The sequence below is a fragment of the Mus caroli genome, chromosome 3 (genome assembly GCF_900094665.2).
Source record: "Mus caroli chromosome 3, CAROLI_EIJ_v1.1, whole genome shotgun sequence".
NCBI lineage: Eukaryota > Metazoa > Chordata > Mammalia > Rodentia > Muridae > Mus > Mus caroli.
Window position 1 is genome coordinate 36,133,018 of NC_034572.1, and position 16,361 is coordinate 36,149,378.

A 16,361-nucleotide genomic window follows, 5' to 3' on the forward strand; every position below is an offset into this window, starting at 1 on the left:
GGACTCATCTTGGGGGCTGGAAGAGGTGAAAGTGAGCATGTTCATGCAGAGCACGGAGCCTGGGCTTTATGCTCAGAGCTGACAGATTTTAGAATGACTCGGAAGTTAATGTCTACCACCAAGGTGATACTGGATCTGCAGTGAGCTGAGGGCGCCTAGTCTAAGAGCGCAACTCTCTTAGGCTCCCCTGGGTTCTGGTTAGAGACTCAGCTACTTCGGAACTGCTTGGAAATGGAGAGACCCTGAGAATCAGGGCCCCAGGGAGCAAGGCAGTGTGGCTTGAAGGGGGCATTTCAGGCAAGGGAGCTCAGTGCTACAGAAAAGTTTCAGGCCTGGTGACACTTAGAATTTGGGATTTCCTGGTGATCAGCCACAGGAGGGATTGGGGCACCTCGGAAGAGCGGTGTAGTAGGTGGTATTAAAGCTGTGTGGAGGTTTCTGATTTTTCTGTGTCTTGTGGAGGCAAGTGTTTTGGGCAGGACCTTAGGTTGAGCCCGGTGATCCTGGCTGAAAACTTCCAGCATGATTCCTAGTTCATGTACCAGTGTGGGTCTGTGAGCGTCTTGAGCACAGCTCGAAGCCTGGATTATGCTGCAGGCTCTCTTGGCTTGATGTTCACAAGGCAGAGCACCCTGTACACTGGAGCCTACAGTGATCACCTTAGAAAATGACTGGAAGGAAGGAACCCTGTCAGAGCCAGGGTGATGGCACTGCAGGTTCTCCTTCACTGGAGGTTCCTTGTAGGGGAAAGACCTCCTGACAGCTCAGTGACCTGTGCTTTTTTGTTTGTTTGTTTTGTGCTGTATGTGAGGATGTGTAGATGGGTGTGGAGACCAAAGGTTGGATAGACTGCCTTCTCCTTTGTCTCTTCCGCCTGACTTTCTGAGACAAGGCCTTTCACTAAACCTCTGACGTTCAGAGTCCTATCATCACCATGCCAACTCTATACTTGAATGCTGGGGACCTGAACTCTGGTCCCCAGGTTTGTGCAACTAGCGCCACATCGCCGCTCAAATACTGAGCCTGTATTTTTTTTTAATGGTTCCTGTTTGGATGTTTGTTTCCTCAGGTTTGTCAACGACATGGTCCCAGCATTCTCGATCCCAGCAAGGGAGAAGTGGTACCTGCTCTAGACCTGAAGATCGAAAGCCTTCTGAGGTACTTCTGAATGCTTGCTTGCCTTGCTCATGTGTGCTGTAAGTAAGTGCATGCGAGCCTGCCGCCCACATGCCTGCCCCATGCTGTGCAGGTCTGGGCAAGTGCCCCACTTTATACCCCGGCAAGATGGTGAAAAGCAGATGTGTGCCTTGTTGCAGGAAGAAGTGGGCTAATTAATACATATAGGCTCGAACACGCAAAGCATGTGACACGTATATCATGCGCAGTGAATGTTAGCTATTATTATTAATTGTATTCTTTTTTTCCTTTCCTGTTCCATCTTCGCTGGCTCCCAACAAGTTTTCCTCTGGCCAGGACATGAGCGGGTTCAGCTGCTGCCAAGTCACTGCCAGCCTCAAGTTAGTTTTAGCCATGAATTTGTGGCTTATTTGGCAACAACCCAATGTGATTCTGGGAGTTTCGTTTTGGGGATTATGCTTAAGGCTTTCCCCGTCTTTCCCAATTTGTTTTCACATTTTATGTTTCCCTGATGCCCTACATTTCGTTGTTCATTTCCCTGCTAAAATCACTTTTAGAGGCATCTGTCTCCCCGCCAGCCTCGGTTGCTTAGGGGCCCCTGTTGTCCTGAGACCTGCTTTCTCTGTGGCCATCCCTAGGTGCTGGGCATTGAGACCCAGGTGTCTCAGCCTGTCGGGTTCTCAGGGAAAGCTGTGGGAAAGTTCTTTTGGCATTGCACTGTTTGTGGGATGAGCTCAGTTGGCTTATGGTGTGGTGGCCACACAGCGACAGGTGTTTCTCAGAGTCCCTTCCCATGCTGCCCCCATATAGCTGGAGAGTGCCTTGTCTAGGAGCGGAGGTGTTTCTTGGTGATGGAGTAACATCCCCTGCCAGAAAGCACTAGAGACCTATTCTAGGAAACATTCACAGACGGCTGCTGTGGCCAGTGCCACTGGCCTGGTGTCTCTTTTGACCTACAGTGTGCACTTTATTTTTTGCGACATCGGAACGTCTCTGTGCTTGTGCTTTACTCTCCTGTTAAGTCCTGAGTCAGCTCTTATCTGCTACTATACCTTTCTGGTGTCCATACTATACTGCTGTTACTTCAGCCTGGGAGTGGGCTTGGAGCCCTCTGAACAGCAGGCACCACACCCTGTCCTTGCCTGGTCTGTGTTAAATCTTCTGAGTGAAAAGTGCTTTGTACGTAAAGCACTCGGGTAGCCATCATCCCTGCCCTTGGTGTCTACTTGGGCACTGAGCTTTGGGCCAGAGCCTCTCCCAGGTCTGTAGGAATGAATGGAGCTGCCTTTTCTCATCTCCTTCCTCTGTCTGCCTTCCTTTCTTTGGCAAATTTGCTTGTTTTCTTGTACAGCTTAGCTGGTCTCTCTTTTACCTGATTTGCTTGGTGTGGACTCACAACTTTGACCTTAAAGGCCTTTTCCTTGGGGTTGGGTTGTTGTAGGCTTATGATCAGGGGCTTTTGTCTCATGGTGAGATTTTTGCAGAAGGGACACAGTCAGGCTGTTGCTTAATGGGACTGTAGATGTTAAGAGTGGCATCCTGGCACAAGTCCAGTATTGACAATGACAGCCAGAGAAGCGGCCTTTTAATTCAGACCCTACCCCGTACTTTCATAAGATGAGAGAACACCAGCCTGAAAAGCCAACAGGTGTATACTGTGACCCACGATTAGCAGCACAAGAAAGCGCTTCCTGTCCCGAGTGAGGGAGTGCATTGCATCTCTGTGGCTCTGTACACTGAGCAGAGCATCTGGATCCAGGCGCATGCTGTTCCGTGATACATGGCAGGGCTTCCTGGTACACACATCCTCAGATGGCAGTGGGCTGAGGACAAGGCTGGACAGGGAAGCAGCTGTGTGGCCCTGGCTGCCAGACAGGGTGCTGTACGGTCAGTCAGCCTCGTCGATTCGGATGGCAAGGGCCCATGAGTCAGGGGTGCTGCCTCCCCGCAGTTTGCTTGTTTTGCTGTCTGTGATGAGTTAGGGTGCTTTCTTGGAAGGTGGACACGAGCTGAGTCTTGATGGCGGTGAGGACAGGGTTGGTTCTGTCTTTCCGCAGAGCTTGCTTCCAGGGTTGACGGCATCCTGTGACGTGGGACAACAGGGCTCTAGTGTTCCACTCCTAGATGTTTGCAGGCCTGCATTTCTGCCTGCTGTCAACCAAAGTGGACCTTGCTCTCACCATCCGCCTGCCCCATGTGCTAGCACCTCAGGAGATGGGCCGCTTCTCTGCAGTTAGTTTAGAAGATAGTGACCTCTACCGGGTGGTTCTAGATTCTGCCTTGAGGTTAATTGGCTAATGGAGTTTTGTTTTAAAACATGGGCTCCAAAGAGAGCTCTCCATAGTGGCTTGTCATTCCCTGAAGGATTTCCAAGAGCCTGTGTTCAGCAGCCCTTGGTGAATTGAGAGGTCTTGGAGAGGGGAGCAGTTGTGCTTTGCGCAACAGTTATGTTGAGTTGATACAGTCACTGCACCCTCTGCTTGTGCCAGCGGAAGGAGCTGAGCCCACTTCAGTCGTGGGCGAGGGGAAGGAGTGTCGGGTGGAGTGTGGGGTGAAGGGTTTCTGTAACAGGGCACTCTTACTCTGTTGATACCGTGACCTTGTTACGGGCAGCTCCACGGTGCCCTTGCAGCTGCCAGTGCTCTGAAATGAATGCCTGTGCCACTGTCCCTTTCTTGTCTCCCCAGGTGTTTAGGACCGACCTGATCACTGCCATGAAGTTGCATGACTCCTACCAGCTGAACCCGGATGACTACTACGTGCTGGCTGATCCCTGGAGACAGGAGTGGGAGAAAGGGGTCCAGGTGCCTGTGAGCCCAGGGACCATCCCACAGCCTGTGGCCAGGTAGGCACCCTGGATAGACAGCGTGCTTCTCTGCTCTCCTCCCTGCAGGCATAGAGGCTGAGAGTTAGCACTGCAGTAACATGAGGCCTCACAAGAGGCAGAAATGTAGAAACTGCTCAGGCGCTGAGGGCGGTGAGTCAGAGGGCAGTGGCCTCTGAACTTAACACATTATCACAGAGGGTGAGCCCTCTTACTGGAGAAGAGAAGGTCCAAGATGTTTTTGGGAATGACCGGCTGGGCGAAGTCTGATGTTACAATCTGTTTCTCTCTGCATTCTATGTCACTTCACAGAGTGGCTTTGTGGGAGCCGTGGTGGCCTTGGTGCTTCCGGCAGTGGCTGATTGTATTTTAGGAGATGACAGTGTCCGATGAGGAATTTGAGCTGTGGACAGGCTCTTTCCAGATGCTGGTGTTTCCTCTTGATCTCCTGCCGTGTCACTCACCTCTCCCAACATGTCCTCGATGTTCCTTTGGGACAGGCTGTGTCGAGTTGGTACCTTTTTCCCCCACTTTTGCATATGAGGATGGAGTGCCCGATAGCTCTGCTAGCATCTGGCTGGCTCCTTGCTGTGTGAAATAGCCTCTCTTACCATGGACGAGTATGGACTAATTTCACTTCTTGGCCCTTAACTGCATGTCTCCTTAGACACTTTATTGGTTTGATAGCCATCATTTTGGGATCTCTGTTCAAATTATATGATAGTATACCATGGCTAGACAGGCATAGGTGACCACCAGGAGTCACCTACTTCTTCAGATGAGGGTCATGGCCTGTGAAGCGGGTCTCAGGGTGCACAGGATGCGGATGGTCCCTTTTGACCAGCACCAGCAGGCTGTCAGTCTAGGAAGCCGTGTAGTGCCAAGGCAGGATGAAAATGCCTTGATAATAGATAGACTGGAGCGTTTCACTCGATAGCTGTTCTTGCTCAAGCAGGAGAAATACATCCAGTTTGTTTGCCCATCTCTGTCACACAGATAAGTTCTTCCTGTCAATTCCAGGGTGAATAACGTATAAATCTGGGCATCCTGTTGGTGTGAATGTACGTGGTCAAAAGCAGATGTGGCAGGACTGTGACCACAGAGCCTCTGCTGGGCTCCTGGCCCGAGCTGATTTGCTCCTTTTGTGCTGTCCCTAGTCTGGCTAGGGTGAGGTGGAATTCTCCCGTGCTCACAGCTTGTAAGCGGGTGGTGGTAGAGGAATTGTCTGGGGCCATATGTTCATGGAGCATGGGCTCTGGCCCTTAGAATAAAGGGATGGCAACAGCCCAAAGTTCTCCCTCAGTGTTTTTGGAAGGTGAGAATTCAGAGGTATCTCTTGTGGTCCTCAGCGTGTGCTGTGCATATCCAGCTTGTGGCTGTCCCTGCCATCTCTATTCCTGAGAACTCAGTGCTTAGCAAGTTCCTCCCTGTTCTGACAACTTCCGGGGGGAATGAGCAAGCACCAATAATGGAAAGGGATTTAGAAACCAACCCTTGAAATATCTTTTCTTTTAAAATAAATTTACTTATTTATTTATTTTGTATTTTTGAGACAGGGTTTCTCTGTATAGCCCTGGCTGTCCTGGAACTCAATCTGTAGACCAGGCTGGCCTCGAACTCAGAAATCTGCCTGCCTCTGCCTCCCAAGTGCCGGGATTAAAGGCGTGTGCCACCAGTGCCCGGCTTAAATTTATTTGTTGTAGTTTGGGAGCAGACTCTGTTGGAGACGTGGTAGGGTGTTGTGCTGGAAAGGAGATGACTTTGGAAGGCCACAGCATCTGCTTCCATTCTGGGTACTTTGAAGATTTCTAGCTGAGGTGTTGTTCACATTTGGTTTCAAATCCTTAGACTATATGAACATAGGGATGGTTTGGGCTTGGAGGTTGGAGGAGGAAGTTGCCCCTGACAGTTTCTTCTACAGGACAGAAAGGGTAATCTGGCTATTTGTTTTCTTATTAACCAGGGTTGTGTCTGAAGAGAAGTCTCTCATGTTCATCAGGCCCAAGAAGTACATCGCATCGTCTGGCTCTGAGCCCCCAGCGTTAGGCTACGTTGATATCCGGACTCTGGCAGACAGTGTGTGTCGGTATGACCTCAATGATATGGATGCTGCGTGGCTGGAAGTAACCAATGAAGAATTTAAGGAGATGGGTGAGACTGTTACTTCATTAACTCACATTGGAGAGAGGGCTAGTTAGTCCGCAGTGACTCATATAGAGTCCCTTGAGAGGTTGGAGCTCACTGTCACAGCTACCTATGTCACCAGAGTCCCAGCTCTTTGGAGACCAGATTGCTTGTGTGGCTTTGGCACTTGCAATGAGACACACAGTCCACTTGGAGCTCCTAGCACAGTGGTGGACTGCGAGGTGGAAGCCTGACTTGTTTCTGACTTGAATTCCTGTCTCCGTCTGCTTCTACCCTTACTTACCATATAGGAACTGCAGCCCAGGGAACAGGAGGACTGGGCCAGTGCCCTTCCTCTTTACTGCTGTGATGCCAAAGTCCCATTTTTACTGCCTGCAGCCTCAGACGGAGCCTTACAGAGTCAGCTTCAAACCCTCTTGTTTTTACCTCTTTAACTCTTTCCTGGCTTTCTTTGAGTGAGGTGTGACCCTGGCTGAGAGCTCAGACTTGAATAGTTTCTCTGCTGAGTTGGACCTTAAGACCTCAGTTATCCGCATTTCATGGTGTGGAGGCTGAGGTGGTCTCATTATGTTCCCCAGGGTTGTTATAAAGGTTTGTCTGGAGTGTCCGTGAACTCAAGTGAAAGACATTTGTGTGGTGGAAGCAGGGTTGGGAAGAGTGACTTGGGCACATTGTGACAAGTCACGTGTGTTTGGCTTCAAAGGTTGGAAGGGCAAGGGCTGTTTAAAGTTGTGTTCCCATGGAACCGCCTCAGCCTGGACTCTGATAGCAGCTTTTCCTTCTGCCAGCCAGTTGATGGGACTGACCATGACTGAGCTGGAAACGTTGGTATTTTCTACTGGTTAGTTACTGAGATGTGTCAACAAAGTAGATTTTCTTGCTCTTGTTCCCTGCTTTAAGTATTAGTGGTCAGAACAGTAGCAAGCCAGGGATGGTTTTAGAATCTGTTTAAAAGGCTTTGGGAACTGTCCTGTAACTAAATGGTGTATTATGCCACTGTAGAAGATTCAGTTTTGTCTTTTGAGCTGACCAAATGCTTTACACTGCCTGTATAAAACCACCCAGAAAACTGTGACTCATTTGGCAAGTTGTAGGTGTCCAGTTCAGGATCCAGCCGAAAGACTGGCAATTCAGTGGTTTAAATACTAAGAACTCACATGTCTGCGGCATTAGTTAAGATACACTAATGTGGTGGAGTAAATCATGTCCTTTGACACAGTTGAACACAAGTTTAAAGATGTTTGTCCCAGCTGCTGTTGACCTTTTTCTGGTAAAGGTTAATTGGAAGGCAAAGCAAAGTCAGGTGTATCCACAGCTAGTTACGAGGCACTGGGGGGTGGGGGGAAGCACCCTGCTAAACATTTCATCATTTACTTAGTTGCTTCCCAGATGGGTGTGGTGCCTACAACTGTACACTCTTTATACGTTCTCCATTAAAGGTTGATCTCTGTGTGTATGTGCATGTGAGTATACAGCTGTGAGTGCAGGACAGCTGTGAGATCAGGACAGCTGTGAGTGCAGGGCAGCTGTGAGTGAGTGCAGGGCAGCTGGCGTTCGTTCAGAAGAGGGTGCTGGCTCCCCTGGAGTTGAAGCTACAGGAGGTTGTGAGCTGCCCTACACTAGTGCTATGAAGTGAAGTCTGGCTCTCTGAAAGAGCAGCAAGTGTTCTTAACTGCAAGGCACCTTTCCAGCTCACCTCCAAAATCTTAAAACTTGAAAATGTGGTGGTTTTACAATAACGCGTGTAAGCTACAGGCCCGAATTATATTTCTTCCCCTTTTCCCCCCTTTCACACCCCCTTCCAGGTCTTATAGTATAGCTCGTACTGGCCTGAAACTCATTACCATTATAGACTTCATGCATTGCAGGCATGAGCACCGTGCCAGACGCTGACTTTCTTTAGGATTCCTGTCTGTACAAGGGCTCTCCTTATAGGCAGTTGGGAGAACATCTGCAAATAGAAGAAAATAGCGCTTTCCTCACCATAAAAACCACTTTGTCTTTATTTTTTTCGTTTTTAAAGGCTTTATATTAATTACATGTGTGTGTCTGGGTGTGTGCAGGTGCAGGGGGAGGTCAGAAGAGAGTCTTCAGACCTCTTGGATCTGGAGTCACAGACAGGCAGCTGTAAGCATCCTGACGGGCTGGGAATCCAGCTCAGGTCCTTTGCTGTACCTGCTCTTGGCCACTGAGCCATCATCATCATCATCCCCCTTGCTCCCTCAAGTCATTTGCTGGTAGAAGGAAGTGTGTTGTATTTTAACTCCTAATGAGCTGACATCTTTGCTCCAACATTTCCTTGTGTTTGCCGTTCGTGGATCTAAATTTATGCATTTCGGTTTGGTGGATTCAAAGTGGGGAGGGATAAGTCAGTTAGAAACGTTAGGATGGTTGCTGTGAAATCTGCTTCAGGGAACTGTTTTAAGTAGCAAGAAAGAAAAGTTAAAACCAAAACAAAACACAAAACGCAAACAGCAAAAGCCAAGCAGCATAATATGTAGTCCTGGTTTCTGAGTCAGATTAGTGTCGGCAAGAGTGTGAAGGGGCGTTTAACAGGGCATGCAGTTAATATTCTAGGATGCTGCGGAAATTGTTTTGAGTTTTGCTTCTCTCTGTTGTGTCTTCCATAAGGAATGGAGGTGTTATCTGTGGACTGGCCTCAGAGTCACAGAGTAGAATTTTCTCTGGTGCTCAGTTACCTTTATTTATGTTTATTTGGGAGTTTAAACATGCCAGTGTCTTCACTGTAATTCTCACTGCACACTTACTCAGGGGAGATCTGCGGTGTTTTCCTGCAGGGATGCCGGAGCTGGACGAGTACACCATGGAAAGGGTCTTAGAGGAATTTGAACAGCGATGCTATGACAATATGAATCATGCCATAGAGACAGAAGAGGGCTTGGGGATTGAATACGACGAAGACGTTGTCTGCGATGTCTGCCAGTCACCTGATGGCGAGGACGGCAACGAGATGGTATTCTGTGACAAGTGTAACATCTGTGTGCACCAGGTAAGTGGGGCAGTAGAGCCCAGAGAGAACTGTGTGCCGTTCTGGTTGCTGAGTCTCTCAGCCAGCCTGTACTGTCTGGAGTCCAGGATGGTTCTTCCTAATGGAGCCGCATCCCACAGTTGTGCTTTAGGGAAGTCTTACCTCACTGTAATCCCAGGGCATGGGTCTCTACCCTTACAACACGAAGGCACTGTGAGTCAACTGGGAACACTGAAAACCAACCNGTGCAAAGGGTGGTTAAACTCTGCATTAGCTTTTAACTGGGGTGACTAAAACAACAGAAGCTGCCTCTGCCTCTGGAACTTGGAGTTTTGTTCTTCCTCGTCTCTTCCTAGCTAATGGTGGATTCTTGTCAGTCCTTGGTGCTTGGCTTGCCCATTAGTCTTCATGCTGTCTTCCTGTGTGTCTATCTAGATAGGGTTATCCTCTCACACAGTTCTGGTCTTGTTGGATTAGGTGCCTGCCTACACAGTGTGGTCTCAGTTTACATAGTTGTGTGTCACAACTGTTTCTAAAGGTCCTGTTTTCAGGTGGTGGTGCGGTCCTCAGACTATCTTCTGGGGGATACAGGATAAACCATAGCGTTCATGTGTTTACATATCAGCTTAGCTATGGAAGGGGGTCAGGCACCCCTTTGACTTTTCGTCTTAGATTTTGGTTAGTTCTGTGTATGAATATTGTGCACGTGTATGTCTGTGCACCACATAGAGGTCAGAAGAGCACGTCAGGGGTCTCCGCTGGAATTGGAGCTCTGCGATGGTTGTAAGACACTGCCTGTGCTGGGAACTCTGAGTAGTCAGGTGCTCTTAACTGCTGAGCCGTCTCTGACTCCCTTTTCTTGAGCATTATTTCAAGGTGGCAGTAGAACCACCTTGGTAGGGGCTTGCTGTTGTCTTTCAGTGAAGGTGGACACTGGGTAATTTAGACAGCTTAAGCATAGATACAGGGGCCTCTTACCCCTCATGTAACTTAACAGATTTACTATTACTTTGTGGTGTGTGTGTGTGTCTGTCTGTCTGTCTATCTGTCTGTCTGTGTGAATGCTGGAGGAAGTTAAAGTTGGATCCCCTGAGCTGGGCATATAGGTTGTGAAATACCTGATAAGCCAGACTGGGGTCCTTGAAGTGCCTTTAACCACATAGCTGTCTGTCTGTCGAGTTCTGTATTTGACTTTGATTGTGGTGGGGACATGGTCAAGTGATGTGGATTTGTGTGGGGACATGTGTACCATGCAGTTTTGTGATTTAGAAAGCTGTCCTGACGTACTTTTCTGTGAGGCCATCAGTGACTCTTGGAGGAAGTGGAAAGTTGCTTGGGTGACTTGAGCTCTGTGTTTTATTATTGTTCTTTAAAATAGCCCTGGCTGCCTGTATCTCAGTGTATAGGCCAGCATAGCCTCCAATTGAGATAATCCTCCTGCCTTTGCCTCTCGAGTGCTGAGATCACACATACTCACTGCCACACTCAGAGATCTGGATTACCCCTTTCTCTATAATTTGCCTCTAGGGCTTTAGAAAACTCCAAGGCTTCATCAGCTGTGGCCCTGTCTCAGCTCATCTTCACAGGGAATCCTGAGACAGACCGTAATGTCTTGCTTTAGTCTGTTTTGTATCTGGGCTTTGTGGTCCAGAGGGCGTCTTGCCCTGGAGTCCCTGTGGAGGTGTGTGTGATGCGAGGCCACGCGACTGCCACTGTTGCTGCTGCCCCTCATTGACCTAGTGACCCTGAAGTCTTCTGACATTTGCTGTTACGAGGTTTTGCTTGAAATCCAGTTGTGCTCTGTGCTTTAGAAGTTTGTAAGCTGCCATCAGGGCTGCGTGCCAACACCTTAGCATGTGGGTGGCAGAGTTGGCCCTGATGACTTCCGCTTCTTCTGCTCTCGACACTTCACGCTCACTTTATTTTACTTTCCGTGAGATTCTTCATGGCTTGTCTTTAAGGCATACTTGATTAGTGTAGAGTGTCTTTCCAGTAAACGAGATTCTCGCTTCAAAGGGAGCTCTAGAACACCATGGTGTTTGAAGCCTTCCTATACTGTTGAGATCTGTAAGAACACTGCTTTGCTGGTAGCTGGTAGACTTGTTGACCACTGCTCATTTGTGGCCTCGCCGCACTCTCAGGACTACTGTGTTACAGTTTCTTTGCTGAGCTCCGCTCTCATCCTTGTGTTTTCCTTCTTGTGTCCTGGGCGTTCAGATTTCATGGTGGCTGTGCTTTTTCTGCCTGGAGAAATAGAGCCAGGTTCCTGTGACTTCCTGACTTGCAGTTCATTTAAGGATAAAGTTGTGAACCGTCTGGGTTTTAAAGGGCTGTCTGAGTGCACTCCTGGTACCACCATGGGTTTGTTTATTTACTCCCCTTATTGAAACATTTGCTTTTTCTTTCTTTAAACCAGCATAATGATTTCAGTTGTAAAAGCCTTAATTTCTGCAGTTTGGGCTGTCTTGTGTAATTTTGCCAACTTGTGCAAAACAGGCTTTGTTTTTAAACATCAGCGAAAGAAACCAAACTCTCATTTTGAAATGTCTCGCTTTTCTGCGGCTGTCTGTTCACATGAACTCTGTTGGACTCCAGTAGGAGGAGTGTGTCTAGCTTGAGCAGCGAATGGTTGCCCAGCCACTATCACCTTGGCTTTGGTGCTTTGTTTTGCCTTCGTTCCATGTTACGCCCATCATGAAAGCAGAGAGAGGTCTGCTGTACCCTCTTGAAGCCTGCAGCCAGGTTGGAGTATCGGCTGCTCAGTGGTTGGAACTGTCTTATGGCTGTGTCTCTTCTGCACCATGGCAACAAGATTTTAGGATCCCTCTTGTCAAGTTCTTGGGACTTCCTGTGCTGAAGACACATGTGCTGTGTCTTTGGAGCTCAGGCACATGGGTGCTTGGAGGTGGGCTGGCATATTTCCTCAAGGGTCAGGATCACAGTTAGGTGGATATGGGCATGTCTGCTTTGGTATGGCTCTGTGAAAATCTAGGTTGTTTTTCAGTTTACAAATAGGGGCTGGGCGATGCCTCATATGACTGCCCTTCAAGAGAACAAAGGCTTGATTCCTAGATCCCACATTGGCTGCTTACAGCAGGCCATCACTCCAGTTCTAGGGGATCCAGCACCCTCTTTTGGCCTCTGTGGGCATTGCATAGTGTGTGGCACAGTGATATATAGAGGCAAGACACCCATACACATAAATAACAAAGTTGTGGCCTTACAGGCTTGCTATGGGATCCTCAAGGTGCCAGAGGGCAGTTGGCTATGTCGTACATGTGCCCTGGGAGTTCAGCCAAAATGTTTGCTGTGTCCCAAGAAAGGCGGAGCTATGAAGCCGACCCGCAGCGGAACCAAGTGGGTCCACGTCAGCTGTGCCCTGTGGATCCCTGAGGTAAGCCTGCTTTCTGATAGCATCTTAGTTGAGACAGTCCTGGTTTCCTGCTGGGGTTGGGCAGGTGGGAGCGAGCGACTCACAGGCAGCAGTAGAGATGCTGGGTCCCCTCTGTCCCCAAGCTGATCCTGAGCAGAGTGGGTCTGTGGAGGGGCTTCCTGGAGGCAGCGGTGGCCTGGTGTCCACAAATAACCCCACTTTTCCATTTCTGGAAACCCTCACATCGATGACAGCACTCATAGGCCAGGCCTGGCACCTTCACGGCTCTGTCCTGAGGGTAGCCATGCTACTGTCCCTGCCAGTTTGTGTTTGCCAAACTCCGAGTGCAGTACCACAGTGCCCTAGGTCACACTTCTGTGAGCTTTATTTAAATTCTTCCTCGGCTTCCACCTTGTTAATTTCAGGTCTGCTCTAATTTATTTCCAGTCCCAGACCTTAACTAATTTAATTTGCATGGCTTGTGATGAGAATATCATTTGTCATTTAAATTCCAGGATTTTTGATGTGTGATTTGCTGCATTTTTTCCCTCCAGAGGAAAAATGCCTGGGTATGACTTACATGGAAGTTTCACTGGATCTTTTGGTTTAATATTAACCAGTTTGCAGTTCATTATTCCATATTTATCATGCTAGATTTTTACTTTTAAAATATAGTTATGTGTTCTGATGTAATACTATTAAATACAGTTTATCTCTTTGCTCATTCTATTATTTAAATATATTTACAATGGGTTTTAGTCCTTAAAAATTCTTGTCAATCTAAAGCCTTTTTTTAAAAAAGATTTTATTTATTTGATATATATGATGAGTACTGTAGCTGTCTTCAGACACACCAGTAGAGGGCATCAGATCCCATTACTGATGGCTGTGAGCCACCATGTGGTTACTGGGAATTGAACTCAGGACCTCTGGAAGAACAGCCAGTGCTCTTAACCTCTGAGCCATCTCTCCAGCCCCTAGCCTTGATATACTGTGTTACGATAAGATCGATGTCCTTGCTATCAGATACTTGAAAGAAGTGAAAGTAGAGAGGTTTTTAAAGACTGGCAAGCTGGTATCAATGGGGGCTGGTCTCTGGGCTCTGCTGCTGCTAGTCCAGAGCTGGGCCCTGGGGCTGGCCCCAGGTCTGTGTTACGACTCTGATTATCCGTGTCATGCCCATCTGGCTATTTTGGATCTTTAGGTAAGCATTGGCAGCCCTGAGAAGATGGAGCCCATCACAAAAGTGTCACACATTCCCAGCAGCCGGTGGGCGCTTGTGTGCAGCCTCTGCAATGAGAAATTCGGGGCTTCCATACAGGTAACAATGGCTCAGTAAGCTTTGTTTTCCTCCTCTGTGTTCTAGGGAACAGGATGGGGGAGGCGGCTCTACATAGCATTCATTGGAGGGTTAGGAGGAGGAAGGTTATCTGGAAATCCGCCTGGGTTTGGAGGCAGTTCCAGTTTGTCTGGCCTAAGCCTAGTAGAGTCCTCTTCTTTTCATAAGCAGACATTCCTGGTAAGAACCGAGGCTTAGATACTCTTGACTGTGGCACTTGAGTTGTCTAGCCTTCCACTGTAGTCTCACTACCACAGACCAGTCTCACAGACCAGAAGTCCTCAGGGCTCCCCTGCTGGGGATTCCTGTAGCTGAGGTAGGTGTTGGGCAGGTCTCTGCTTTTACACCGGGAGGGAGAGTCTGGAGCACACACACAGTGCTGCCCTAGTGACCAGCCAGCATGTAACAGGCTGAGAGATTGCATCTGCATGGCCATGTACAGGTAAGCACAGAAAGTTACGAGGTGTGCCGAGTTAATGGGAAAATGGTTATCTGTGTGTTGTCTGAAACTCTTGAATAATTGATTTCTGGGATTCATTCATTCATTGATATCTAGTCGGTTAAGATTTGAGGCCTAGAACACTGTGTTGAAGGTCAATTTGGACTCCAGCAGGGACCCGAGTAGGTCTCAGATTCTTCAGGTTTTTGTCTGTTTGTTTGCTTTTGTTTGTTTGTTGTTGAAATCTGGTGGACAGAAACACTGTTTGGGCAGCTTCTTTCAATGTAGAGAATACAACAAGTACAGGCATGACTTGACAAGTGTGGCCCTGGCTTTAAAACAAAGTTTTTTCATTTGGTGTAATATGCTATATTTTGGTTGAGCAATGATTCTTTGAGTAAGGTGCCCAAACCACTGGCTGGTGTTATATATCCTCCTCTCGTCTCTCCCCTCCTCTCCCCTCTCCCCTCCTCTCCCCTCTTCTTCCTTCCCCCTTCTCCCCCCTTCCCCCTCCTCTTCCCTCTCCCCTCCTCTCCCCTCTTTTCTCCCCTTCCCCCTCCCCCCTCCCCTCTCTCCCCTCCCTCTTCTTTTTTTCCCTCTTTATTTTGGTTTTTCATGACAGGGTTTCTCTGTAACTCTGGCTGTCTTTGAACTCATTTTGTAGACCAGGCTGGCCTTGAACTCAAGAGGTCGGCCCGCCTCTACCTCACCAGTGCTGGGATTAAAGGTGGGCTCTTTTCATTTTCTTAACAAGCCTTGAGTGGTTTGACTTTTCACTGCTATCGTTTCTACTGCTGTTCAGGCATTAGTAAAAAATACCAGGGCAGGCACTGGGCAGCTGAGATTTGGCTTTGGGGATCTTAAAGATGTGATTTTGTTGTTGTTGTTGTTAGTAGAATCTGTTGAAAACTAAAATGAATTTGGGCAGAAGGAATCGAGGAGAGGTCAAAAAGGACTTGCGTGTCTGGCGTGTGTGGGAGAATGGCAGTTCCTGTGCCTGGGCTAGCTGCTCTGAGCACATCAACCCTGCTCCTTAACTGATGTTTCGTGGGAGGCAAATGTCTACTTTTCAAGGAGAGACACTCTAAGGACATTTATGTTGCCACTGATCTCTGTCCCCAGAGCATTAATTTGAAGAAGGGGCCAAGGAAGGCAGATGACTTTTCATATCTTAACAAAACAAATAGATTGATTTTTTTTTATTAAAAAGAACTCCTCTCAGAAATGTCTGCAGCTGGGAAGGCTGGTTTGTTTCTGAAACATCTGTTTGCTGAGTCAACCCGAATAGGAAAACCCAGAGGAAGGCCATTTGGCATCTTTTCAAAGTCCTGTATAAGTACTCTGCCGCAGCTCATTTCTCTTTAAGGTTCGAAGGCCTGGGTTAAGTGTAGTTTAAGGCAGACCCAGACTGTGCCTCAGTCATCTGCTCCCGCTTGGCTTCCTGCTGCTGTGGAGAAACTGTGTGTCTTCATGAGAGTGGCCAGGTGTGTCTGCGTGTGTTCTGCCACCAGAGCTGATTTCACAGGCTTCTTGTAATTGAGGTTATTTATAAAGGTACAGATTAATCATGGTGCATAGGCTTTCGGTGATTGGAATTGGGGGTGGTGAAGGGGCTGGAGTTGTACAGTAAAGGATTAAATTGTGGCTGGCACTGAAGTGTATCTTAAATGCTGAAGTGATGAGGGGGAAACCCAACTCCAGTCTCTACTCTGTGGTTATGTGATGGCAGGGTCTGTTGAATGAGTTTAATTAAGCTTTTCAGCTGGCCTGGAGCACAAGCTCCTTGGTTGTCTGTGCAGCCTGGCATGCCCCAGGGATCCCTTGGCCTCACACAATACAGTTGCTTTTAAGGGACTGGCTTCAGCCTCCAAGAGGTACCTCTTTCTAGGGATTTGCTCAGTGAGATCAGACGCGAGAAGTTAATCACTTTGCTCCTGCTGGCCAGAGGCTTGTGTCTGGATCAAAGGCACTAAATTGTAACCCTGTGCAGGCGGGGAGTGAGCAGGGTGTTGAGTGCATCTTGATGAGGCCTGGCCTCTGGAAGGGAGCGTCTGCAGCAGGGAGACCTTTCTCCATCCTTCTTTTTTTTTTTTTTTTTTTTTTTTTTTTTTGGTG

The 16,361-nt window shown here is 48.2% G+C and overlaps 1 protein-coding gene across 4 annotated transcripts in view; it reads left to right on the forward strand.

Moving 5' to 3' along the window:
• Positions 1 to 16,361, forward strand: part of Jade1 (jade family PHD finger 1) — a 50,112-nt gene that overhangs the window by 23,263 nt on the left and 10,488 nt on the right. For all 4 annotated transcript variants that reach the window (XM_021157558.2, XM_021157559.2, XM_029474950.1 and 1 more), the window contains exons 3-8: positions 1,070 to 1,158; positions 3,825 to 3,982; positions 5,925 to 6,112; positions 8,905 to 9,116; positions 12,322 to 12,489; positions 13,673 to 13,789. In XM_021157558.2, coding sequence (XP_021013217.1) covers positions 1,070 to 1,158; positions 3,825 to 3,982; positions 5,925 to 6,112; positions 8,905 to 9,116; positions 12,322 to 12,489; positions 13,673 to 13,789 — 932 coding nt within the window. The remainder of the gene's footprint in view (positions 1 to 1,069; positions 1,159 to 3,824; positions 3,983 to 5,924; positions 6,113 to 8,904; positions 9,117 to 12,321; positions 12,490 to 13,672; positions 13,790 to 16,361) is intronic.